At 43.8% G+C, this 27,247-nt stretch overlaps 1 protein-coding gene across 1 annotated transcript in view; it reads left to right on the top strand.

Moving 5' to 3' along the window:
• LOC311509111 (cilia- and flagella-associated protein 47-like) overlaps window positions 1-27,247 on the top strand; it is a gene marked incomplete at its 3' end in the record, with an annotated part of 43,285 nt that overhangs the window by 13,309 nt on the left and 2,729 nt on the right. Inside the window, 38 exon segments of the mRNA XM_084574168.1 lie at window positions 406-523; window positions 631-731; window positions 899-999; window positions 1,090-1,203; window positions 1,329-1,554; window positions 1,661-1,732; window positions 1,824-1,961; window positions 3,067-3,148; window positions 3,303-3,404; window positions 3,754-3,940; window positions 4,163-4,260; window positions 4,687-4,803; window positions 5,896-6,030; window positions 6,568-6,680; window positions 7,468-7,618; window positions 7,872-7,960; window positions 8,079-8,165; window positions 10,039-10,082; window positions 10,169-10,308; window positions 10,453-10,558; window positions 10,688-10,914; window positions 11,062-11,197; window positions 12,109-12,236; window positions 12,333-12,398; window positions 12,986-13,129; window positions 15,707-15,880; window positions 16,018-16,129; window positions 16,323-16,376; window positions 16,479-16,576; window positions 17,305-17,480; window positions 17,640-17,747; window positions 19,887-19,998; window positions 20,074-20,178; window positions 20,417-20,573; window positions 20,672-20,752; window positions 20,933-21,083; window positions 23,006-23,190; window positions 24,373-24,547. Coding sequence (XP_084430294.1) covers window positions 406-523; window positions 631-731; window positions 899-999; window positions 1,090-1,203; window positions 1,329-1,554; window positions 1,661-1,732; window positions 1,824-1,961; window positions 3,067-3,148; window positions 3,303-3,404; window positions 3,754-3,940; window positions 4,163-4,260; window positions 4,687-4,803; window positions 5,896-6,030; window positions 6,568-6,680; window positions 7,468-7,618; window positions 7,872-7,960; window positions 8,079-8,165; window positions 10,039-10,082; window positions 10,169-10,308; window positions 10,453-10,558; window positions 10,688-10,914; window positions 11,062-11,197; window positions 12,109-12,236; window positions 12,333-12,398; window positions 12,986-13,129; window positions 15,707-15,880; window positions 16,018-16,129; window positions 16,323-16,376; window positions 16,479-16,576; window positions 17,305-17,480; window positions 17,640-17,747; window positions 19,887-19,998; window positions 20,074-20,178; window positions 20,417-20,573; window positions 20,672-20,752; window positions 20,933-21,083; window positions 23,006-23,190; window positions 24,373-24,547 — 4,710 coding nt within the window.

Raw genomic sequence — 27,247 nt, 5'->3', positions numbered from 1 at the left:
TTGATCCATCGGAGCTTCATGTATACAGAGGAAACAAAGCTACACTACATTACTCATTTCAGTGGGATCGACTATCCATCATACTAGGACACATTAATGTCAGATTTTGCTTAGATTATAAACTAACAAATTAATCCACAACAATAATATATAATACTGGCAGTACATAAACCCATAAAAAGACTGCTTAGTACCTTAAAGCAATGTGAAGATGGCTGCTTAGAATAATGAATGGGACCATACAATTTCTCCCCACTGACTCAGTGAACATATTATACATGAGAGGTAGTTAATTTACCACTGGACAGTTCATTCTGACCGTCCTATTCTGATAAATTGTACTTCAAAACCCTCAGATAATGTTGGATGTGTGTGTTCTTCTCTGCCATCTTTTTGTTTGCGCAGTGGAACGAGGGTATCAGCTGTAGTGGACGACATAGAAATGAAGGATGGGACGAAGATACGGCCCGTCTCTGTCGTCTTCCCTGAGGGTAACGCCGTTGCTGCTCAGGATGCCGACCAGGTGCGCTCAGACCAGGTTCACTCTTTGTTGTATTGCAGCCATTTGCTAAAATCATTTTGCTGACGATCTCTGAAATAATCCTCGTTTTGTTTTTCGACCATCAACAGGCGGCCTATGGTAGCACCCTGCAGTGCAGCGTGTTGTTCTGCTCTGCCGTCCCTCTGTCCCTCTGCACAGCCATCACCTTCACTGACCACCTGCACAACAGGTCTTTTGCCACTTAATTTTAGTCAGGAATAGTTTCTATCAGTGGCATATATGTGTTTCTGTCTAATTTAGTCTCGAGATGTGCCCTTACCGCCAGGGAAGCGTTAGCGTAGTTAGCAAGAAGCTGCTCATTAGTTCAATTGCTCTTTTTGACCCTTTCTTCTTCAGGTTTAAGGTTAAGTTGTGTGCCGTTGCCGACAACTGTGTGTTGACGGTCTGGCCCTACGTGGCCCTGCACCACTCCAAGCAACAGATAGTTCTCAAGACAGGTGTTGTATAACACGCACACACATCTCCCAAAACAGAACCTTCATTTTTCCTCCTTGTAGCTGATTAGCATACGTGTGCTCGTCATTTAGGGGCCACGGCTGTCGAGGCGATCTTTCAGCTCTATCAGACACCGAGCCCTGCCTCCGCCCAGACTTCATCGCTATCGTCATTCGATCACAACAGCTCCACGAGCAAGAACTCGGGTCAGATAAAGAAACATATCTATGTGTGATTTATTTGCGTATGAGTGTACGTCTGCGTTATTTGTGTCGCTCAAGCCTTACACACACGTGCTGCTATGTTCAGCGTGCGCCTCTACCTTCTTCAGACTCCCTTTCCGACAGTGACGGTGTGAGCAGACAAGCCAGCGGGGACACAAATAGCTGCACCAACGGAGACTCCCCGACCAATCTCAGTGTCCCGCAATTCCCTCCTGCCAACACGGAGGAAGGTCTTTATCACCTGAATGTATTACTGGCTGTGGAGAGGTGGTTTAGCCTCTTTGGATGGCCCAGCGGACCACACCCTATCACTGTACCACACACGCTCAGGAGGTATAACGAACCGAGTCCCCAAAAGCCGCATTTAGAGGCTGGTTTATGCTAATTCTACTTTTGAGGACACCTTCTGTTTTGACGTAAGCCTTCTATCTCCGTTCAGGGTCGTGTCAAATATTCAAGCAAACCACTCCATTGGACGAAGTTATCGCATCAGTCAAAGTAAAGATTCAAGGTGCGTGTGTATGAGGTGAAAAAGACAGTGTACACATTGAATGCTAGTGGGCAGTGCGCTCATTATTATACTGTCTGTATATTGTGTGTAGGTCTGTAGTAGACATGCTTCACCACTTGACTGGCAAACAGATTCCGGGTATTCCTCGTTGTCAGACCTTTTCCAGTGACACAGACCAGCGCACTAATCAGCTGCTACAACAGCACGAGGCTATGCTTGCCTTTCTCAGGTAGGTGACACACACACAATTCTTCTGGCGCTGACATAAACCTCTCAGCGGTGCAGCTTGTAATTTAACATGTTGGCATTGTGTCTTGATGAATACTTCACTCACCTTTCGGCAAAATGACTTGAATGCCAGCAGTACAAGGTTAAACATGCGCAGAAAGGAAATTAAACAGTGAGCTGAATGTGCCCAGTGATAAATTATGAAATAAAGTACTGCATGATCAAGCAAAGTGGCTCTCTAATGTCGTGCCAGATTGCAAGGAGCATGCATGGAACAAGCTGTTAGATGGTTATGTCGCTTTAACCTCCTGGGGACCGAGCTCCGAATACATTATTTGGGATTAGTAGGACCTAAAAAGTATAAAAACTAAGCATCATCTTTGAACAGGAAGTAGTTTTTGAAAAAGAAAATATGTCCTCATATGTGGACACAGGGATTATTTCACTATAAAATACAATAAAGTCACTATTGTGTAGCAAATTATTAAGTATTTATTTCTATAACTGAACATGGTTGTGCAAAAGGAGAATTGCAAACAAACACCTTTTTGCATTGTTCAAATATAAAAGTCTTCAAAACTGTTTATTTTCATGCCTGGACATGGCTGTACAAAGGCAGAATTGCAAACAATGAAGTCCCAATGTCCTCAAACGAGTACTTGCTAATTAGCAACATTGTAGCTTGTTACCATTGATAGAATTTGTTAAATTTGCATCATATCAAACTAGACAAGTTAATAATCATAAATAAACATGTTTCTACTGTAAAATCTGATGAGGTTTTGTACCTTGTCCATTTTTGTCCTGTGATCGCCTGTTGAATGATTCCACTGAAATGCCAGCTATCATATTTTTACCCCAATTAGTATATTGACCCTTTTCTACCACTAGACGCCAGACTAAAGTGTCTAATTATGAGCACAACAGATCTAAATGAAGCAGAATCCAGAATAAGCTGCCACAAACCTAAAACTGTATGTCCCCATATGAGGACGCCGGGCCTCAGGAGTTTAAAAAACTAATTAAAACCGTGATGAAACAAGGAATGACGTCGTGACACACTTATGGGTCTCTTTTTTTTCTGTCTACTATATCTGTGTGTTCAGGGTCCAGGGAGCCTGCCTTTGTCACATCAGACCAGAGTACTTGCTGGATGCGCTGGAGTTTAAACACTGGTGCTCCATGCAGGTATAAATACATAAACCTACACCACTTAATTTGATTGCATGTCCTATAAATTCATTTTAGAGCACTGGTACTTAAGAGTAAATGTAAAAGCTTTAGTATGTCCTTGAACAAGTGCATGCACTCCGGTCTACATATCTATTCTTGTGTTTCTCAGTCAAACAAAGAGAGCGCGGAGCATGGCCTGGACTATAGCAGTGTTGACTTTGAGTCTCTGAGCAAACGATCCTGGACAGACGTGCTCCTACAAACATACAAGGTGACTTCTCTTCCTCGGCTTCATTGACCGTTAGATTATACAGTTATGTATCGTGGGTATGTCCTTCAACTCGTGATCAACACTGTGATCTTATGAACTCATGGCTCAGTTTTTCTTTAAAACATGTTTACCAGAGTTACCCCAGTGGTGCTGCTGCAGAAAATAGCTTCATGTCCGCCCCTTTCTCTCTCCCTTCCAACCAGCGCTTGTCAGAAATAACTGGCAGGTATCGACGATCAAAGCTTGAATTAAAGGCTGAAAGAAAACACTTTAACTCACAAAGGAAGTCAATTTGGAGCTCTGAAATGTCAATCTCATCCCATTTAAGTATTCTCCCGCATGTGCCCAGGTGCTGGTGTTGTGCCGGGTGTCAAAGAGCGGCCGGAACGCAACTCTGAGCCGCGAAGACGGAGGTGGAATCTTCCCTGTCAGTTCACAGCCCCTGGCCAGCAACATCTATTCATCCTGGGAGCTCCAGTTGCTCTCGTGGCTCAACACGCACTACCAGAGCATGAGGAAGACCGTATGGGGTTCAGGTAGAACATAACGTGCATTTTTTTAGGATTCCATTGCCCCATGCTTGTACACTTTTTGCCGTGAAACTTAAAGTGGCTTGTTCATTTAACATTTTGTTCATTTCCTGCTGTCAAAATATTTCTTCAGTACTTGCAACATAATTGAATACCATGCTGTGATGTTGACGCCCTAATAAGTACTACTGCTTGACAGGTTATTTTTGCATTTGTAATGATTTGCAGGTGAACCCCCACCAGACCGCTGGATAGTGAACTTTGACTTGGACCTGACAGATGGACTGGTGCTAGCTGCTCTGCTCGCTGCCCACTGCCCTTACCTGGTCCGTGTGTGTGTGTGTGCGCTTGTGTCTTCGAGTGTGTCTGTAATTTGTGCGCCGACCCTCCGCAGCGCGCGGCGGTTAAACCTGTTGTGAGAGATGGCTGTTAATACCCGTGAGTGGGGCTGTGAATGATGTGACGAGGGTGCAATTAGCCCCGAACAAGATTAAAGGAGCCTCTTATCATGCCAAGCACCATTATGTGCGTGTGAGCGAGTGAGTTTGCCTCGCTATGGGTTTTAGTGGTAGAATCAGCTAATGGATATTTGGCTGTAAAAATGTTGCCGAAATGCAAAACAATCTGTCAAATGCCAGATTTTGTGCTTATGAAAGATCATCCAAGGGGAACATGAGCAATCACATCTACAATAAACCTTGACATAGTTTTTATTTATCTCATATCTCCTGCTCTGGTGTGTCCCTAAACAGATCAGAAGCCACTTCAGGAGGATGTACACCAGGACAAGCAGCCTGGAGCAGATCCTTCACAACAATATCATAGTGGCTCAGGCTCTCACCGCACTTTGTCTCAACATAAATATACAGGTAAATACCAGAGAAGGATGAAAAAAAAAATTCAAGTTAACGTGGAAAATTTGACACTGCGAGGTTCTTGACGCTGGTCAAATGAGTTTTCAGGATTGGCTGGACTGAAACTGTGTTTTCAGTGTATGAAAGAGCTCTTATCAGAATATGAATCTGGTAGCCTGCCATTTGGATTTCATTTTGGGTCGTGTTTCGACCCATACAGAGCAAAAAATACCTCTTGACTCAACTGGATAGTCCTACAACAAATTTTGTTCAAAACAAATTCAACTCTGTGGTACTCAGATGATGTGTATTAATACATCGCTGTTACTCTTCCGCCAATTACTACATAAAACACGCCGAAACAATTTGATTGGCCCAACAGATCTTTACCGGAGCATTATCAGTTCCCAATGGAGCAAATCCAGTCCAACTTTCCACTGCAAACATTTTGTGGGTGGGGGTCTTTAAGGGTGTTATACAAGCCCCCCCCCCCCCCAGTAAACCCAGATGTTCTGAGTCACTGTCTTGAAGTACTCCTTACTTGTAGTGACATCCACTTTATCAGAACATTCAAACCTTAGACTGTGTAAAGATGGACGCCGGAACTCCTCCTCTAAAGTGAAGCCAGCACAAATATAGCTCCCCCTGGTGGCTGGCTGCAGTATACGTCATAAACTCCACCTCTTACATGTTAGTGGATGGGACTTGCGCCAAACTAAAACACTAGGTGGTTTCTGACATTTTAGGTCGTTAGTATAATGTTGATGCATGTTCAAGTGTCAGTTGTTTTGGATGAGTTTTGTTTTAGTTAGTTATTTGACGCTATAGAAACAGGATGTGGGGACGCATTGTCCATATTTATATACAGTCTATGCTTCAAACAAGCAGTACGTGAAGTAACTGTACTCCCTCTAAGGAAAACTGGAGAGATACATTGCTTATATGTAACTACACTGTATATACCTTATATGTAAGTGAATTGGCATCGAAATATTAGCTGAGTATGCCTTCAGTTACCCTAATTAACAATTTCTTTATCATAACTGGAGATGATTGAAGAGCATGCCTCGTTGTGTCCCTGTGTCTGATTTTGTGTGACGTGTTAAGCCAACAGACCTGGCAGATCCCAATCCGGTCCAGATGTTAATTCTGTGTGTTCACCTGTATGAGAGGCTGCCTCAGTACGTGCCCACTCATACCATCACTCTATCAGGAGATCTGCACAGCTCTTTCAGCAAGCGGGTAATTCACATGGACACACACAGACATAGACAAGTGTTTGTGTGGTCTGAAACTGAAACCGGTCCTCACAAAAATAGCTCCACAACTACACACACGTACGCCGTGTGACTTTTGTCTTGGAAGACTCCTAAGTAAAAATCTAACAGCGTGCGTTGTAAATCAAATTAATGAGCTCTGGCGAGACTGAAAATGGCTCGGATAATAACCTGGGCAGATAATGACACGCACACAAACATTCACACACACTGCAGTTGGGCTCGCACACAGACCCCCACATTAACAGGATTACAGACACACACACACACACACATACATTAATAGGATTACAGACACACCCACACATGCTCTAACAGGATTACAAACAAGGACAAATATACATTTGGATAATGATCCGCACTGTGAGGTTAAGCCACATTACAAGCCAAAATAAAATAGGTGTCAGTTTGTCAGTGCTAAGGAAGACGGGTTTCCTTGCTGTACTGTTTTCTCACTGCAGCGAATCTGTGTGTCTCGCCTCTTGTGTCTTGTGAACTCCAGATGCGTCTGAAAAGCCCGTCCTCCAAGCCTGTCAAGTACCAGGCCCTGCTTTTAGGAGAGGACGCCCATCTTTTCTCCCTCCCTGACGGAAATGTGGTCACCATTCCTCCAAAGTATGTTTGTTCATGAGTAAGGAGCCCAGATCGGATCTCAATGCGAGGTTTAAACAGGCTCTAAGGCTGAAGTTATTAAAAGTGCATAGGCAGAGGATGTCAGTTGATTAGGCAGTCTTTCTATGTGGTAAGAGAATGCAGTCTTATGTGGCTGAGACCACTTCAGAATATAGATCTCAAAGGTTGCCTTTACACCTACACTAATAACTCTCCACTTATGATTGCATCGCCCAAGACGCATTCTAGTTCCAGGTGTGAAGAGAACCTTAGATGACCAATTAAAATGTTCCACTCCTAGGGCACAGACTGTATATAACAATGGGCTTGCAGGCATGCTCATAAAGGCATAGATAATATTTAAAATTAGGGTCTTATATAATAATCTGTGCATACATTGGCAGCCCAATACTTAGTCGCATCTCCACATCCACACTAACTTGTTTCGGGCAGACCTGTGCCCTACAAAGAACAAGGAAAACCTGAGCAAATGTAGTCTTGAGACTGTACTGTAGCTCATTAAAATGTACCAGTTTTGCTCTCAAGCGAATCCTCTCTATAAAAATAGCCCATGTCCCATTTTGATCCCTGGCTCGCCTTCCAGAAATGCTGTTTTCAGGGCAATGCCATTACACGGAAATATTGCACAAAAATTCTGCTGATTCATCGCTATTGTAACTTGAAAACGGGAGGTTGTACAAGGAAGTTAATAAGTGTTTCTAAAGCAGGATGACATTCTGCTTCCCTTAGAGCGGAGGTTAAATAGTCGGAGATCTTGCCGTTTTCACAGGTCAAGCACCGAACTGACCGTCCAGTTCGACTGCTCCTTCCTGCAGCCCATGGACGCCGTTCTTCTTCTTATTTCCACTTCAACTTTTGGCCTTTGCCGCACCACTCTCGCCTTCCGTCTGAAGACCCACGTCGGCCACATCAAACCAACGGTGAGTAGAATTTAACAAAGGGCTGGACTGTCACGCTGGAGTTACACTTACGGCCCACTTACATTTGTTGACGGCTTCCTAGCCATCTGTTTGTCTGGCTGAATCACTACTCACTAGCATACTAACACACATCACACGTTATTTGGAGCATGGAGTCTATTTGAAGGCTCGCAGAGAGTCGACGGCCACAGCTGTATTCCCATGTAGCTACTGAAGATAACAGCCTTTGTTGTTTTGTTTTTTTTATCCTTAGAACACTGTCAAGTGCAAGTCTCCGTGCTACCAAATGAAAGTGATCCAAGTGCCACTAATTAACGCTTTCAACAAAGAAGCTACATTCAGGTAGGTGATTGACGACACCAAAGCAAGTACCGGTAACGTACTGTAAGTCTCCAGGAAATGAATGCAAGTCAATGTAATGTCTTTGAAATGATGGAAACACCACTGCATATATGTTCAGGGTGGTGCTGGTGGAGTCTACGTTCAACCCACTGGAGCCTGACACAAAAAAATACAGTCTGGTTCAACAAGCCTCCTTCAAAGACAAGTAAGACACGCTGTTCACAACACTGATATCACAACACAACATAGGCGTCAGTGACTACCTAGCTACACTAGCGATGTGGCTTTCCAGGGCAGAAGTATGAAAAATTGAGGTCATTAATCTCACCAATCCATAATCCATAATCTATGTCTGGAGACAGGTGAGTCCATTGGTTCCTCGGCAACCCCATGGTGACTCCAGGAAGTCACTGTGCATTGCCAAGCAAAACTCTGCCCATACCCCCATGTAATACCACAATTTTGGGTTGTTAATTGCAGCTGGGCAGCACGGGTTAGCGCTCTCGCCTCACAACAAAAAGGGTTTTAACCTGCCAAGTTTTTTTGTCCACGCGTCTGTGAGTTTTCTCCAGGTGCTCCGTCTTCTTCCACATTCTAAAGACATGCATGTTATGTCAACCGGTGATTCTAAATTGTCCGTATTTTTGTGTATGTGAGTGGGAGTGGTTGTCTTTCTGTGTTAGCTCTGTGATAGACTGGGGATCTGTCCAGGGTGTACTCTGTCTCACCCGGTGTCAGCTGCGATCAGCTCCAGCACCACGCAGTCTTCTAGGGATAAGCGGCGTTAGATAAGGGATGGTTGGATGGAAGTCAGAATAAATAATTGAGATAAGATCTGTGTTATTCATGATCTCAAGAGGTGCACAGTCGTGCCGTTTCTCTATTTCCAGTCTCTATGCTAAACTAACCTAACTAGCTACTGGCTGCAGTTTCATATTAAATGGACAGGTGCTACAGGCCTTACCTTACACTGTGCAAGTACAAATATTTCTCAAAATGGCAAACTATTCCTTTAGGGAATAGTTATGTTAATTCCAAGTGTTTTAAGTGGAAAGCGCTGCCAAAATGGAATCAGAACTGTTTATGTTAGCTCTGTAGTCAGTACCAGCAATTGTTTTTTAATCTATTATTCAGCTTTGTTTCTGCTCGAGATGAACAAGAAGTGTCTCAAACAGTGTTTCAAAAGAAAACTAAAAGAACACAGAGAGTCTGTTAAAATATCTATCCTCCTGCCAGTCTCTGCTTCTTTATTTTGTTTTTCTTTATTTGATAGGGACAGTGCACATTAATGAACATCTATTCAGACAGCAGTAAATGTGCCGGATTATAGCAATAATGCTAATTTGCATCTGCAGTCCCTAGGCAGGCAAAATAATGGTAAGACACAGGACAGGACAATAGATCCCAATAAGAGCGCATCACAAGACAATACATTACTATGAAGATAAACAGAACGTTAACACACGAATTTGGCAAATCATTAATATACATAGAAAATAACAGAGGGCCCAGTACTGAGCCCTGAGGTACACCAACAGGGACATATAGAACAGTTGATTTGATGCTCTTAATGCAGACACACTGTTTCCTGAATTCTAAATCTTTTATCCACTGAATTGCGTCCAAGGAAAACTTAAAATAGGTTAATTTAGGAGAGGAATTTCATAATTTACAGTGTCAAATGACTTTCTCAGATCTAGAAATACTGCACCAAGGCAAGCATTAGTGTCCAACGTGCGTTGGATGCAAAGGAGAGTGGCCTTTCTTTAAATGTCCATTTATAATTTTTGCTACCCACCTCTCAGCAACTTTACAAACCACAGGGAGGATACTGAAGTTGACGTAAACTGTAAGATTGTCCCTCGGGAGAGCACTCAGTTGTCAAGGAGAGTAGCTGGTTAGTTTTCATCTCTCTTTATGTATGATGACTTCAAAGCCTGACATCCCTGCTCCTCCTCTTCTTAATCAGTGTCGATGAAGATGATGGTATGAATTAAGGTCATCTTCGGTTCACCTGAATTATCTAAAATCCCTTGAGCTTAAATGACGATGACTTTCTTTCCTCTTCCTTTTCTCAGCACAGAGGAGACGGCTGAGAAGGCGAGCGGGGAGGAGATGGAAGGTCCTGCTCTGTTTACAACCTAAACGACTTAATCACGCGCGTGTGGAAGCAGTGCCTTTATTCTGGTCTGTCTGTCTGTGTGCAAGCAGGCGGCGAAGGCAGCGAGTTCCTGAGTTCGGTGAGGAGCGTTTGTCTGAAGTCAGGCCAAGAGGACACCCTGAGCGTCAGCTACCTGCCCTTCTCTGCAGGCACCAAGTACTGCTCTGTGCTGCTAGTTTGCCCAAAGGTCAGACACAACACAAGGAGCTACAACTTATTACGCTCACCCTTTTTTTTTTACAAAACACATTCATTTGACAGCAAGAAAAGATTGCATGTTGATGTATTGCATATTGTACGAATGTCTGTCTGACTGTATGTGCCCCTCAAGGTGGGAGATATGGTGTACATAGTGAAGGCCACATCAGAATTACCACTTCCTTCTCCTCTGACTGCAAGGCCCAGCTCTAATATAGTCTCCAAGCCTGGGAATTCTGGTAGGAAACTTAAACACACTGTCACACAAATGTTACTTTAATAATATTTTCCCTCGTATTTCAGCACTCTTCCTGTAGTGCCTAAATATGAATGTATCTTTACTGGCGTTTTTTTTTCTCCACGTGCAGACACAGCTGCGTGCGTATCGGTAATGAGCCTGCGCTGCGAGGTGGGGCAAGCGTGTGAGGAGGTGCTGCGCGTGCCCCGAATCAATATGCTGTGGGAGCAAGCTCTGGCCATCTGGGGTCAGCAATTCATGAGTGCTGATGAACACAGGAGGCGGGTGCTGACGCGCACTTTGCGTAGCAGCGCGGTGAGGGCGACCACGGCCATGCGGAAGCTCTCCGGACAACCGGTATGCACAAGAGAGGGATTGTTGCATATATATTAGGAAAAAGGATTCTAAAACGTATTCACTATAAATGAAAACATCCAAAATTAAGTAGATACTGTCCATCATCGACTTTTACATGCTCTCTTTTTCTCTTTTTTTTCCCCCCAGCTGCTGCGAGGCATTTCCCAGAGGAAAGCGGTAGAATACACTGTGGAGGCTTCTTTGCCACAATACTTCACTCTACCCAGTACTGTTACAATACCCATCCAAGAGGACACCAGCATATCATGGGAGAATCCTGAAGGTGCGCACAAACGCACATCTGAAATATGGAAATTCCCGCATTACATCACAGCATGTGTCATATTAAGCTGAACAAGGAAGCAGAAGTCCCTTTTGCACGGTCCGTGAAGGCCAGGCAAATTAGACTGGCGACACATTTGAAACAATGGAGGTCTTTAGGAGCAGTTGTGAATGATGTGTGAGTGGATGTAATGAATAAATGCAAAAGACGGGCAGAATGTGCAATGAAACAATCTGCACGTCGATTTTAAAAGCCATCAGCTTAACTAAATAGTAAGTCAATAAACATTAAGGCCATAAATGTCCAGCCTTTGTCCTGAACGAAAATGAATTATAAAAACTGGATGGCAGCCTACAAGTTGCTTACTGCACACATACACTAGGTTTCCTGTCTTTTAGGCTCATATCTATATCGTGCAGGCAGCTGCTTAGATGGATTACCCATTTTTCACATAAAATGGTTAATAGCCCGTGACTCAGCAAGTAGAGCGGGTTGTCCACAAACCAGAGGGTTAGTGGATCGATCTGCGACACATGAACCACATGTATCCCTGAGCAAGGCACTGAACCGCAAGTTGCTGTCGGTACCGCTCCGGTGACTTACATGTGTTGAACAAGTGGCAGCCTCTGGGGCTGAAAAATAAAGCCAACATGGACACTGCAGTTCTCCAAATGGCCACTTGAGGCAGGCTCCAGGTAGGGAGCTGTTAGAGTGGCCAACTTCACTGAAGACATGGAGGTGGATTTTTGTACGACTCTGTAACAAGGCTTCAAATGATACATAATTAAAGGTGTGGTTTGTAGCAGTCTGACTAGGCATCACCTCCCCGCCTCAGCACCCTTCACGCCAACATTTCCTTTGTCGTCCACCTCTGTTCCCTCCTTGCATCTCCTCTTATACGTGTTCAACAGAATGTGGCTGTGTGGACGTCCCACTGCGGTTCCAGGCCGACTCAGTGGGGGAGTTTAGGTGTGAGGTGGTCTTGAAGTCATGGTGTGATACCAGGGTGTACCTGCTGGAGGCGCTGGTAACGCGACAGGTAGCTACGAATGGATTAACCAGCTTAACATTCTGTCAGCAGTAACGGCCGGATTTCTCATTGTTCATGATTAATATCTGTCATTTGTAACAACAGGTTACATCCTGCCACTTGGACTTGAGTTCGCCTGCTCGGTGTTTGGTCACACAGCAGATACCACTGGTGAGTGGTGAGGGGGCGAGAGGAACGCGCAGTATACAGCAACCCATCAGCAAGGCTGTATTACGGCTTTGGCAATACAGATTGGTTGACAACTTGAGGAACAACAACATTTTTAGGCTACAGAAGTAGATTATTACTGTGTACTACTCTGTAGACATAGTCTTAGGATGTGTTCCAACTTACAAAAAGGTCAAGTGCGGACAGCGTCATTGTTGGAGTGTTGGCGTCTGACCTCCACATTGGGGTTTTGAAAGTTAGCTAAGCTTTGATTTGCAGCACGTCCACCACATAGCGATGCCACAAGTGTCGGCGATCTTTAAAAATAAGTAAACGTAGTATGAACACAGCATTATTAACACAATAACTCAAGAACAGTCCATATTTACAAGTCCTTCACAAGGGACCTAGAGCTGATTAGCCTTATTGCCGTTACTGATGGCGAACTGTAAGCAGGAGTGCTTTTTGTTGCCGTGGAGCTCATGGAGGGACTTAAGATCTTAAAATCTACATACTTCTTGTTTGTAGACAGTCAGTTTTTAATAATGGCCACTTCAAACCAACTAATTAAATCTACTTGTCTTTCACAGCACAATGAAACACACCAGGACTGGAAAATGCAAGCTGAAGTAGCTGGTGTTGGATTCTCTGGCCCAGATGTTTTGAATGTGCCAGCAGGGAAGAAAGCCTACTACCCCCTCACTTTTTGCCCTGCTACACAATGCACTGTCATGGTAATACCTTATTATTTTTGTTATGGTTTTATTGTGTCTTTATTTTCTTGCATGCATTCCGCTATAATTCCTTATTTAATATATACTTTCTTACAGTCCATGAAATATTTACAGTGAGGCGTCCTTGATTTAGCGCGCGTTCAGGATCATTTCACACGTCACCAGCAATTTTCGAGAAAGCCCACATTAATAATCCCAAGCCACCAAGGCTCATCCAGCACATTTGGCCCTTCTTGTGATTAGCCTCCTCCATTCCATCCTCCCAGGGAACTTTCCGCTCAAGTACAGCTACTTATCACGATGCCTCAAACGGCAGCAGCAGCAGCAGCACCAGCAGCATGCTGTCCGGCCTGCGTGGGCGTTTAGATGATATCTGGGAATTTGAGCTTCCTCTGTGGCCGCCATAATCTTCCCCTGCCTTTCTAAACAGGCCATAAAGACATTTTATTTCTTTAAGACAGCCTTCTGACAACATAACTTGGGCTAGATGATCCCTTACAGTAACAAATAAAGTCCTCCCTCGAGTAGAATGAGAACATTTTAAAGAATAGATTTTCTTTGGAGTGATTCATTCAGAGAAATTATTCTTTAAAAGCAAAACATAGGTTTTAAATAACTGTATCACAAGCAAGTTATTTTTCATTTTTGTACTTTGACAGTAGTTGGTACGCGCAGGTGACAGTTGAGGATGACCATAGATAGATAGACAGGATAAAGATGTAGAGCTCCCCCTGGTGGCTGGCTGCAGTATAGGTCATAAGCTCCACCTCCTCCATGTTAGTGAATGGGCCAAATTAAAACACAAAAGTACATATAATTTTTTGTTTTTTTAAAGGATGGTTTCAGTCATTTTAGTTAGTTAATATAATACTAGTGCATATTTCAGTGTCCATTTTCCCGAGACGTTTTGTTTTAGTTAGTTATTTGACGCTGTAGAAACAGGATGTGACATCGTGAAAACTATAAGTTGCCATGCCAACCGCTCCGTGAAACGGTCCCGTATTTCGGTGACAGTGGAAAAATAAATAAATAAGTACAGTGTATAATCCAACGTTTTCTTGTAACTTGTGGAGGTAGAGCAGAGCGCAGTATTAATTAAATGAAAACGAGAGTGAGTCTGGCGGAAGTGGGGGCGGGCCATCGAGAACCAATAGAGAGGCGAAGTCCCGCCCCCTCTACTTCCGGGTTATGGGACCTATCTTTCGAAAAAATATGAACGGCAGTCTATGGAGAGATAATAATTATTTTTTGGTCCCGATCGAATTGTGGCATGAATTTCACATATGATGTGTGTGAATTTAAAAGATAATTTTTCACGTCAAGAGATAAATTATTTGACGTAAATAAGCTGAACAACATTAGGTTTTGTATGAGATCGCTTAGTGAACTACATCTCTCTAGAGATCCCTAGAGAACTATGGCTGTCTCCTTGTTGAGCTTTACCGTCTTCTTCCAGGACGAAGGCAGAAGCATCAAACGAGGTGAAAATCATTATAAATCGGGTCATGTCGAGAGCTGTAGTTACACCAAGGGAGTTTTGGTCGGTTCTGTACGCGCCAGCATGCGGGACTTGTAGTTCGTTTAATTACGTATTTTCCATAGCGTTTTACTGAACTATCTTGCGACAAACTGTGACATTCTTGACATATAAAATCATTTTTTATTCTGAAAAACAACATATGTATAATCCAAGGCACAAGTCGATCGGGACCAGAAAATAATTTATCTTTCGCCATAGACTGCCGTTCATATTTTTTCGAAAGATAGGTCCCATAACCCGGAAGTAGAGGGGGCGGGACTTCGCCTCTCTATGTCAAGAACGCGTGCCTCCACTCTCGGTCCGTACTGCGCAGACTCTGGCTCCAAAGTCGCAAGATGGCGCCGCCCGTTTCCCCGGGAAAATAGCGTCAGTTTCGCAAATTCCAAGAAATGGGGAGGCATTGTCTATAGATGACAATGAAGCAAACAAATAAATGAAAATAAATAAATAAATAAAATAATTGGCACATAATTAACATTCGCAAACATTTGTAGTGGTTTATTTAACTATATCTCCATTTAGAACAATTTGTACCACTTACAGTAGCCTACCTCATTAGCATACAGCCGCAATATACAAAATCAAATAAATGAAGAAATGCAAACATAAAGAGAAATATAATTAAATGTGGTCTGTAGTAACATTTATTTGTTTCTGTACTCACTGCCTCATTTATCTTTGTGTTTCCTTATCATTTATGTATTGTATTCATTAAGTATTGTATGTATTTATTCATCATCAGTGGTTTTGCAGGCAATGTAATTCACTAAAGAATATGTATTTAAAAAAAACACAAACAACATGTTCCCATCCTCTTGTCGGGGTGTGGAAATAATAAGAGAGATGGCGGAGGCTGTCCCTGCCGTTGATTACTGTGGTGCCACAATGAGGGAATTATTTGTATTGTCTGTACGTGTAGAACATTTTCGTCCTGGGGTTTATGATCACCTTTGTTGATGTGCAGCTCAGGGCCTACTTGCCATTGTCCCCGCGTGTGCATTTATTTGACTGTCTGGACTTTATCCGTACCCCCACAGGGCAAGCTGTCCTTACTTAATGACTGCAGTGGTACAGAGCACTTGTTTACCCTCCGGGGAGTTGGAGAGCACCCCCTGCCTGAAGACCATGTGGTGTTGCGTTGTCCTGTTTGGAAGACCACACACACTCAGCTGGATGTCCCTAACTACAGCCATGACAAAGTCACTCTGAAGGTTATTAGCACACACACACACGAAAGAACTGATGCACCAGTTGCTGCTTGCCCAAAAACAAGAGGAATATTAAACCGTCACGCACGTTTGTTTGTATTTTGATCCATTTGCAAGTCAATCTAAATCTTTTATTCTAGGTGGTGACAGACCTGTCCGTCGCGAGTGGCGCGCCTTCCCTGGAGATTGAGCCCGGTCGCAAGGCCCCATTCACCCTGGCTGTGTCGCCGTGGAAACGGGGAAAACAGACAGGTGATATTTCCCCAGCTGTGCGTTTGATATTGTGAGCCGTGGGCTTTGTTCGCGAGTGAAAGCAGTTGAGCTCAAATGTCAGCTTAATTTCCGTTTGTTATATTCTAATACATTCTACATACAAGCCGAACTTATATTACAATAAATAAAATACTAATTAAACTGAACACTTTATCCATAACTTCTCTTCCAGGCTCTGTATCATTTGTACAAACTGACCACATGCAAGGTGCAGATAAGAACAAAGGTAATCTCATTGTTTTGAGAGCTTTGAGATTACTTCACCACACCTAACTGCCTTTTTAAATTTGCGCAAACAAGTCTATTTATACTGTATTTATACATTCAGGAGATGCATTTGGACGCTACGAAGTTCATTTCTCCCTCGAGATCATCTGCGAGCCGGCGGCACCCATCGAGGTCATACACACGCAGTGTGCTATTCAGGTGAGTTGCCCGCGTCAGATATATGATATTTATTAAGGTTGTTCCAAATTACCTTTAGGTGCACAACATTTTTCTTCGCTGATTTTGCTTTAATGAGCACAACGGCCAGATTTATAGTTCCCCCAAGTGCAGAACTACAGTAAGGTGAGCCGTGTTGCACTTTCTTTAAAGCATTGGAGAACACATAAAAGCATATTCTGCTGGTAAACTTGAATTATTAGTTTAATTGACAAAGGTAATATGCAAGTTATTAATAACTGTTGGACTTTTTTGGGGGGGCTTTTAACCTCTATTGACCAGGCTATATCTTTAAACAGCTAAAAACACAATAATATATAATATCCTGATGAATAGTCCTCCCAGCTGGTTCCATCACATCATTCTGGATTCAAGTTGTGATTTTTAGTTTCTGGTTCTGGTCTAAACCTGTTTATTTTCCTTCCCCTTTGGGTATTTGTACTAATTTCCATATTCATTTTGCTCCTCAGAACATGAATACCTCACAATCTGTTGCATAAAACCCCGCATACATCAAGATGAAAAGTCTTGTGCACTAGCAACAGTGCAGGATAATCATAGACTAATTGTCTTCTCTAATAAACCACAGACTAGTGCTTACAGACTAGATCAGGATTATTATCACAGCGTTCTCTCTACGCTTTGATCCGAACGATATCACGAGAAAAAAAGCCAAGACAGGTGTCATCTCTGAAATATTTCGCTCCCAGAGCTCGGTTGCCATAGAGATCCCCGTCAATAACCCAGGAGGAGAGCTGCTGATGCTGGATGTGTACCTGGAAGGAGACGACCTGAGCGGGGCCGGCTCGGTTTCAGTTCCCCCGCGGGGGGCTGTCACCTACAAAGCTTCATTCTCTCCTGGCAGAGTAGGGAAGAACACAGGCAGGTGAGACTCGCTGCACTGGAGCTGACCTGTCCTCCTTGTAAGAGAGCTTGTAAAGATATTCTCCACATAGGAAGTCATTTAAAGCGAAAGTTTTCTGTATTAGTGATGTGAATCTGTAGTGTCAGTACTTGCATGGGTTTCCTTTGTGTTTTCTGCCAGTGTGGTGTTCCAGTCAGAGCTGGTGGGGGAGTTCTGGTATCAGCTGGAGCTTTACGCTCTCCCCCCTCCAGTCATCACATTACCACAGGCTTCCTGCCAGCTGGGAAAGTAGGTGCACACACTATCTCTCTGTAGGGTTACAGGCAGGGAAAGAATGCGATTCCATCCCTAGAATGTTCCCAGACCTCTGTGGCGTGTGAATTTATGCTGCTGGTGATAGCTGTGGCCAGAGACATTATGTTTTCGGACTGCCTGTCCTCAAGGGACTTTCTGCACATTTGGCACAAACATCCAATTGCACTCAAGGATGAACTGATTAGAATTTTGTGGTCGAAGGTAAAATGTAACCTGACTGTTCTTGTGAACCGTATCAGGATGGCCTCAGGGGACATTCAGACAATACTCTGGCTTAGTTTGAAGTTATTAAAATGACACCTACAGCCCCTCCCTCAAAATTCAGAATCCATACGTCTAAATATGTCAATACTTCCCATTTGATAAGTTTACTTACTGAAGGAATATGTCTCCTACATCAATGAAACTCCATTAGTTGCTGTACATGCCTCAATTTTATGTGAGCCCTGAGAAACTTTTAGCACAACTTAAAAAAAAAAAAAAACCTTCTGGCGTCAAACTCCGGACATACATCATTCTATACGGTGAAGGTCAAACATCCAAGACAAGTGACAGTGACCAAAACACATTTTTCAGCGTAAGGGCTACTTTAACCTTCTCCTGCTGCTGCTGCAACCTTTATAGTACATTAATCTGACGACGTTCAGTTGAGAAGTGTTACAGAAATGTTTTACATAAACGCCATTTAAAAGCTTATTTAGACATTAGTTCAGTGTGTAAAACTGCCAGAAAACTGTAACGAGGCGCATATTTAAAAAGGGGCTAATGGATTCTGTGGTCATGCCAGCAAATTATACCGTTTGAAGCAGTAGCTCAAAGCCGACAGTTTTATTTGGCAAAGGCTCTCTCAATTGAAATGGGCATCAAAATACACCTTTAATGTCATTTTATAGTTGAGGCAGAGTAGCAATTAAAATATTGAATATTTTATTATACTACAATGAAGTGGAAATGTGCTACCAGACACCATAGTTGTGGCTTAATTGAACAGAAGCCATCGTCCTTTCAATTAGCTGTACTTAGCTTACCAACTTAGTTTATTGGAGGACTATCCAATTGCGTGCTTTTTATTAGTCGAAACCACAGACGGTATAGATATGGACCGCGGAGCTGCTCTTCGAAAGTGAAGCCAAAGTAAGTACAGCTCCCCCTGGTGGCTGGCTGCAGTATAGGTCATAAGCTCCACCCCCTCCATGTTAGCGGATGGGGCTTGGGCCGAACTAAAACACTAAAATACACATCAAATCTTTTTTTTTCAAGGATGGTTTTTGTCAGTTTAGGTAATTAATATAATCTTGATGCATGCTCCAGTGTCAGTGTTTTAGAAAATAGTGTCAGTTTGGCCAATGCAAGAAAGTGGGGATGCATTGTCCATATTTATATACAGGCTATAGTCGAAACACACCCCATAATGAAATCCAAACGGAGTGTGACCAGACCCAGATTCTGATAAAAATTGAGTGTGGCTAACATTTGCCTCTGACCAATCAATCAATCATTCCTACCTGATACTAACAGTGAAAAGGGAATAGCAGGTGTATTTTTCAGACTATCCATAAAATCATTTTGTTTTGGCACCAGCGTGATTATATGGTTTTTAAACAGAGCTAACAAGCAGAGAGAGACGCTTCACCGCACCACCAGACTAATGAATGATGATTCTAGCTGCGTATTAGTCAGCTAATTAGCTCCGTGAATTCTAAATACAACATCTGGGTCAGGTGGATCTTACGAGGCCTTCATTTCTTCACTCCAGGCCGATCTCTTTACTTTTTTCCTCTCTGCTTTGGCAGAATGAAGAAGTATTTGGTAAAATAAGCCTATTATTCATTCACGTTTACTCCTAAAGGTTTAACAATGACTCAGGGTATTTGCAACCATACTTTTGATATTTGGTTGTTCTGTCTGTTTCTAAAGCTGTGCTCAGACTACGGGAATTTTTAGCCCAATTTATCCCAGATTCACTCTTGCTCAGAGCCAGGTTAACATCAAACATTTAAAATCTGGATGAGTGCATGAGTATTCTCCCGGCAGACAATAAGAGAGACGAGTTACTCCTGAAGCTAATGTTAGCTAGCATACTATTGTTGACAGAGTGTTTGTGTGCGTCAGATGGACCAGGCTGACCATTCCCGTAGTTAACCCAACAGCCGAGCCTCTGGAGCTGACTGTATCCAACACTAACTCCAGACATTACACACTGGAGGTGGAATCAGAAAGCACTGTAAGCGCACACACTTTATTCTCACTTGTCAGTGTCCCATTCCGTCGTTTTCACGTTAAATTTCATTTGCCTAAGCTCATCGCGGAGCCCCGCTCCTCCGCCCAGCTCGGCGTCCGCTTTCGCCCGTCAGCCGTCGGAGAGGGGAACCACGAGGCAAAGATCGCTTTCTCGTGCCCTCAGGTGAAAAAAAAAAAAAAAAACACGGAGAGAAAATGGGTTACATAAATCACTAGCCCCTGCCTTCACACGCACAGTTGCACATATGCACATGTACATTTACACATACTGTAGGTACAGGGATAGTCTTTTTTTAATATGGCCTCAATCAATCAAACACAAAAAGATTTACAGTTCTAGTTTATAGACTTCACTTTCTGGCCACGTGTATATGCATTAATTAGTCTCTGTCATTCTGTAGCTGCAGGAATGGTGCGTGTTGTTGAGTGGACGTGGACTTAAACCGGAGAGAGAGGAGCCTCTGAGCATCTCGGCCACAATTGGCTCCAACGCCTCCATCACCGTCCCCTTCACAAACCCCACAGACCTCCCGGCCGTGCTCGGCGTCAAGCTCGCAGGTCGCGCGCTCTCCTCGTCCTTTCCCAAACAATCGCTCATTCATTTGATCCCAGTTTGTCTGATGTGTGAGCGCCGCGTGTGTTTCTTCTTATCTCAGACGAGGAGCTGCGCGGCGCCCCCGGCAGAGACTCAGCCGCTGGCCGGGAGGTGTTCTCCGTCCCGCTGAGCCGCGCTGAAGGTTGGTTTTCTGCTTTGAAATAACACTGAATAAATCGGTTTTACCCAGATAAGCGGACAAATTTTGAAGAGCTCTGAGAACGTTTCAACATTTTCCAAGATGTCTCAAGGCCATATCTTTGTATTGTGTATCATTGTAGCTGATTAGATGATACCTATCTGTCCTCCCTCTTGGCCTCAGCCATACACATCAGCGAAAGGGGAACCATTGACGTGCCTCTAGTGTTTGCGCCCTGCTCTGTGGAGCCACGACGGGCCTGCCTCTGCATCACCATGAAACCCACGAGCAGCCTCGGCAACGGCAACGACTCCAACACAGAGAAGAGCACAAGGTGGGCGTCTCATTGTCTGCAATAAGCAGCTCCTCCACTTCTTCAGTAAAGCTAATAAGCTTCTGTTATTCCCACATCCAGGCAGGTTTCAGCACTAGACCTCCGCCACCTTCACCATCAGACACATAGTTGTTGACAAAGAGAAGATGTCTTAAATAGGGAGCACTGACACGCGGAGTCAATCACAGGCCCACTTCTCGTGCTCGCAGCTCTCCTCTGCGTTATTTGTGTAGCGTCTGTAACAATCCCAGCTGTCTGGAAACGCTTTGCACAACGCGGAGCCTAAAAGCCCACAGAGCTCGCGCCGAAAAACTTTTTAACAAGACGAAACCTTGAGCAGAGCGCGATGACAGTGAGGCTGGGTGGAGACGGGAGGCGAGAAGCAAGCGGATAATATCAAGCATTCAGCCAGGGGAAAGCAGCACAAATACATCATACAACCATGATTAGACGGAAACAGAAAACTATGTATCGTAAGCCCAATTGAGACAGATCACAGAAACATCTCCAGGACAGAAATACTAGTGGACTAGTGTGTGACATGGCAATCCTCTGCATAATATGCAATATACAATCTTCTGCATAGGAGGGGAAGTCTGGTCATTATATAATTCCTCAGAGGAAAATATTGGCTTTAACCGCGTTTCCTTCAGTGGACACTTGATCAATAATAAGCAACATCAAGTCCGGGGAGTATTTATTTAAAGTCTCTTCCCACAAAGTTCTCATCTGATTTTCCTGCATGTTAATCCCTCAGGGATTTTCTTATTTCTCCCGCAGTCGCTCAAACTTGAGCCGTGCCTAATGAAAAATAAAGTGCTTCTTCTCAAACGCAGCCTTCCTAACTTAACTTTCAAAGCTTTGCGAAGTTCTAATAGGAAGGAAGGGGGTGAGATTAGGAGAGTATTCACGCGTCCCGACTGGAGAACACACGGCTACGTGTCGCTGTTGATCTGCTTCGAGAAAAAAGAAAAAAAAAAAGCCTTGTGCGTGACAGGAAAAAGAGCAATTAGCCGCGAGGAACGCGTTTATTTTTGAGACAGGCGTCTTGGAGACACGAAGCTGCAACTTTTTTTTTTTATTACACCTTGATAGCAGAGGAGAGAGACAGGGGGCGCAGAAATGTCCCCAAAACAACAAACTGACACTCTTTTAGTAGTCATTAATCCCAATTCAGACAGACTGCTTTTGCATGCGTTGTTATTTGGGAAATATCTGCGTATTACTCCTTCTTTTGAGTTTTAATTGACATACCGCTTTTCCATTTGGATAGATATCCTGGATGATTTCAAGGTTCCTCTTTAAACTAATATCTGGTTACATCCTTTTTTATTCGCTTCTTCAGTGTTTCCAAGGTACAACGCAACTATTTGGAGTCTCGTAGCCCGATATATCATTTATGACTGTGGTTACAGTTCTCCAAAAAAGGTTTTCAACTTAAAACTGCTCCAGAAAACATTAAAATGATTGCCATCTTGGCTACCGTAGAGTTGTCTGCTCTTGGTCTAAGGGGAAGGTGTCAAACATACGGCCCGCGGGCTAAAAGCGGCCCACCAGAGGGTCTAATCTGGCCTGCAATTTGTCCAATTTGTCCTTCATTACACGTTTTGTATTAGTGCAGTTCATTAAATTTAAACACTTTCATAATGTCCTTCTTTGCACTAAAACAAAGGGAAACATTTGGAGTTGTTGATAGGTTAATACTCTGTTGTGTTACTTGTCCGCCCCCCTTGAGATGAAATTGGGCTGTATGTGGCCCCTGAACTAACACCCCTGGTCTAAGTTCTTCCTGAATCTAGTAAGTCTCTCACCTAATTAAACATTGGCTTTAGTGTCTCAGGGCTCTGGATCACGTCTCAGATATTAAATTTTAGCAAGGCGCCGCTTCATTTGTGAAAAAAATCTCTCCATCGGCGTTCCAGGTCGGAGGAGGAACTGTCGAACATCTGTTGGATTTACCCCCTCTGCGGGATTCCTAAGCAGGCTCCTGTGGAGATGCGCTCACTTGGCGAGGTCCGGTGCGAAGTGGGCTGCCAGCTGGAAAAGAAGGTGGACGTACTGCTCACAGGATGTGTGCCGGGGAATCCCGAGCAGAACGGACAGGAAGGTGAGATGTGATTTTCGTGCTTTTATTAACTCCAAATGATCCTGAATCTTTTTTTTTTTTTTTGTTTTGGTGCACCGAGAAATATATATTCATGACAAGACTTTACCACATATTATTGTTATTACCAAATTATTTAACCTACAATCTAGTATCTGCTTTATTTACGAAATGCACCATGATCCGTCCCATGCAGCTCAGCAAGTAACTGATTGATGATCGTAGCGCGCGTTCGTGTCGCGGCTATTAATCAGAGCGGCACATCGCAATGGGAAAAGACGCCGCTGCGCCGCAGGTCAGGCGCCGGGCTCACCAGCTGTGACTTTAGTTTCACCACTTCAGTAGAAGCGGCTGAAGTTAATGCTGACCAGTGGCGCTTGTTCTGCCTCGCTGTAACGCAGCCTCGGTGACATTTTTTCCTGACGCGAAGGTAGATGCGCGGTTGTGTTTTTTGCGCACAGGACAGTTGAAGCAGAGGGCATTGTTCAGCTTAATTAAACTTCTTCTGCGTCTTTTTGTTGAGCCGGTTCACCAAATTAACCTTACAGATTGCTTTTTCTTTTTCTACACCGCTACGTAATGTCAAATCAGCTTTAATTATTCAAACAAATCACTGAACAGAACACTTCTTTGTCCCTGCAGCATCTGCATTGTGCCACCAGCGGCAAGCAGCTCATTTGAACATGCAGAACTTCTGTCTCCCTCTCAGATAGGGATAGTAGTTTGACACGTCAACGGTATCTTTAGTGTAAATACATTTATTTGCATGGAATATGTCGGCATGCATGGTGGCTAGTGTTCAGAATTAGTTACAAAAGTACAGAGGAACTTCCACAGTTCCAATCCAATCTCTTCTTTTGGCCTTTGCTTGCTTTTTAAATGGAATCCATGCTGGGAGTTTCTTTTTTTCCTCTAAAGAAAGAGCAACTTCAGCAATTTCTAGGTTTTGTCCCCTATTCTCCTAGCTGTTGTAGCCTACTCCATCCCTGCAGTTGCTCATCCCTCTTCAGCTCCAGTAAATCAATAATTGCAGGTTGATGCAAAATGCATCGCTACCAGAGTACTGGGGCACTAAGTCCCACACACTGATACCAGCCTGACAGATCTAGAACAACAAATACGGGTGGACGCTTAAAGTTCTGCTCATGTGCTGCATTTCATTTTGTTCCTTTTCCTCCCAAACAGTCGCCCCTGTGAGGATGGAAGACTTCCAGTGCGAGGTGCGTTCTGACAGCGGAGGGGATCGCTCAGAGGCGGAGGACTGCCTTTCTGCGTCAGTCGTGGCGGCGAAGAGGGATCCTGGGAGTGGCGGCGTAGCGCTCGCCCTTAATCTCGTCTACGCCCCCGTCAGCCCTTGCAGGTTACTGTGCTACACGCGTCCTCAAACAACCGCAGACAGGGGATATAAAACGCACACTCAGGAACGTATTCAGCTTTCTGAGTTATGTAAATCCGCCGGTTGTGTTAGCGGTTAAAGCAAACAGCTCGCACAAACACGCGGGCACAGAAGGGAAAAAAGAAACGCTTCCTCCGCACTCTGAGAGGAACCTCACGCGTGCACCGCGAGCCTTTCAGGGAGGCGGAAGTTAAAAAGCACACACGCGCGCGCCCAGGAGCAAACACGCACGCCTCCTCTGTGAAGAAGAGACAAGATGCTAATAATAAGGCAGGGAAGGAAAAAAAAATAAAACACACACAACAGCACTGGCACAGATTCACACACGCAGGGATGAAACACAGGCGCACAACAGGGAGCGAGGCATTCAAACGCAATCTGTTTGCTCCTCTCTCTGTGTGCGCTCCCCTAAAGTACAGATAACACACTTGCATCGAACCTGGCGAGTAAACACTGCATTCATTTATCTCATATCCCTCTATAGTCTCTTCTCCCCGATCCTCTCTCTCTCTCTCTCTTCTCTGCATTCATTTGTCTAGATGTGTTAAGCCTAAATGTTTGTAGCTAAAGGTTGCTGGCCACCTTATTTGTTCCCTGCGGTGTTAAATCACAGGTACTTGCAATATAAGGTCACATCCCCCGTGGACGGTGCATGGTGTACACGCTGTGACCACAAAAAAACATTTTTTTTTTAGCTTTCAGGCCCCTAGACTCTCGTCACACACGATTCCTGACAAATATAATGACATGTTAATAAGAATAAGCATTTACATACAGCTTACAGACACACACTTCATCCTTGATACATGTCAGATCAGCCAATAGTAATAGCCCACATGATGTAGGCGAGAAAAAGTGATTGCTAGAGCAACCCTCATTCCCTATGGCTTCGTTTTAACTGCTCTAACAAATAGGCATGATTAAGTCATAACTTAATGTCTCATCATCTGTTCTGCAGAGGTGAAAGAAAGCACAAACATTACATCAATTATATTCACCCCCGCTATGTTAATTTCATTTAAAGAAATAATACGAGTAATAGTAAAGAAAACAACACAGCAGTTGGGTTGCTATCAATGCTCCACCCACACTGCCTAAACTCCTAAACTAATTGAATTCTAACAACTAATGCCACCAGTCACACCCCCAGGGCTACATCTGTCTGAAATGCATTGCTAATTAATAGAACACAAGAAGTACACTGTGCGTTTTTCCCCCGTCTTCTTTTCTCTCTGTTTCTGTTGTCGAACGTGATCCGTGACTCGGCGAAATCAGAAAAAGATCGAGACCGAGGGATGGGGGAATTTAAGTTAACTTAGCAACCTTGTCCTGAAAATCCTTTGGTACCTCTGCGCTCAGGTTTCAAATAGCAACGCAAGCGCCGCGTTCAAGGTCTCGCAATGTCTGAATAAAGCCGTAACCGAGATTTACATTAAGGACACCAAGGCCTAACCGACTAAAGCCGTCACTTTAGGGGATGGCTAATGTTCTCTCTGAACTTCTTAAGCACAGTGGAAGGGGGGTGAAATATCGTTCGGAAACGGGGATAACGGCATCCATTTTCACGCAGTCTCTCCGGGGAGGCATTCATATTGTGGCGGTTGGTCATTGATATTTGAAAGTGCCACATGTGCAGAAGTTGTGTAAAGATTAAAAAGAGAGCAAGAGGGCAAGTAGTGGCGCCTTGCCCCCCAGCTGGCCAACTGTGGCCAAGATAGGCATGCACACATCCTCTATCCAACATCGGAAAGGTATAGAGACACTTGACCTAATCATGGCAGTGGTGACAATAGATAGAAAAGTTGTGTTGCCATGGCCAGCTAGAAGGAAAAGCCAAGGTAGAATATACTCCAGGGTTCTTTTAAATCACATTCTTACATAATTTTTTCTTGCTTGAAAAGTCACAAAATGAATTCTACTTTGTATGTGATATAAATATATAGTATAATATCTGCTGTCCTTACTATTGTACTTTGTGTGTGACATCCCGCTGAGTGAGGACTGCATTCATTTATCAACTCCTGTCTTCATCTGTAGAGCCCATTAATGAGGCGTGCCCCAACAGAATCAATACCTCCGAGGGCTAATGACTTCTCCGCGAGGAAATGACGAAGGGGGGGGTGGGGGGGCGATAGGCTCTTCCATTATCTACACGTTATTTCACTGCCGTGAGTGGTGAGCTGAGGACACCCAAGTATCCTAAGCTGAAAATGAGAATATTAAAGAGCTGTTTAGTGAGTCGTGTTTGTTGAGATAAATAGGAGCGGTTGAGTTACACTTCCCGTGGTGAATTGGAGCGAAAGAGTGATTTGAAGAAAACGGACGAGTGGAACGCAGACACTAAATCAAAGGCATCCATCTGTGTGCTATGAAGAACCAACTGTACACAACTGTGCACTTTATTCCAGTTAAAGCCCCTAAAATACTGTCCCGACATTCACGATCCTAAAAGTAGTAACAAGGTCACGAGAAGATACTTTGAAGATCCTCAGCTTGGCTCCACATCCAGTCCTGGTTTCCATGTGTGTAGTGGCTTAAGATGGATTCGCACAAAATTTGGTACAGCTACTCAAATGGCTGAACTTTTTAGTTCTTTATTAGTATATCACAGCAACTAAACAAACCAATCTGGAGCAGACATTCATTCCCAACAGATGAATTTCA

The sequence above is a fragment of the Chelon labrosus genome (assembly GCF_963514085.1).
Source record: "Chelon labrosus genome assembly, chromosome: 24".
NCBI lineage: Eukaryota > Metazoa > Chordata > Actinopteri > Mugiliformes > Mugilidae > Chelon > Chelon labrosus.
This window is presented reverse-complemented; position numbering and strand designations above follow the sequence as displayed.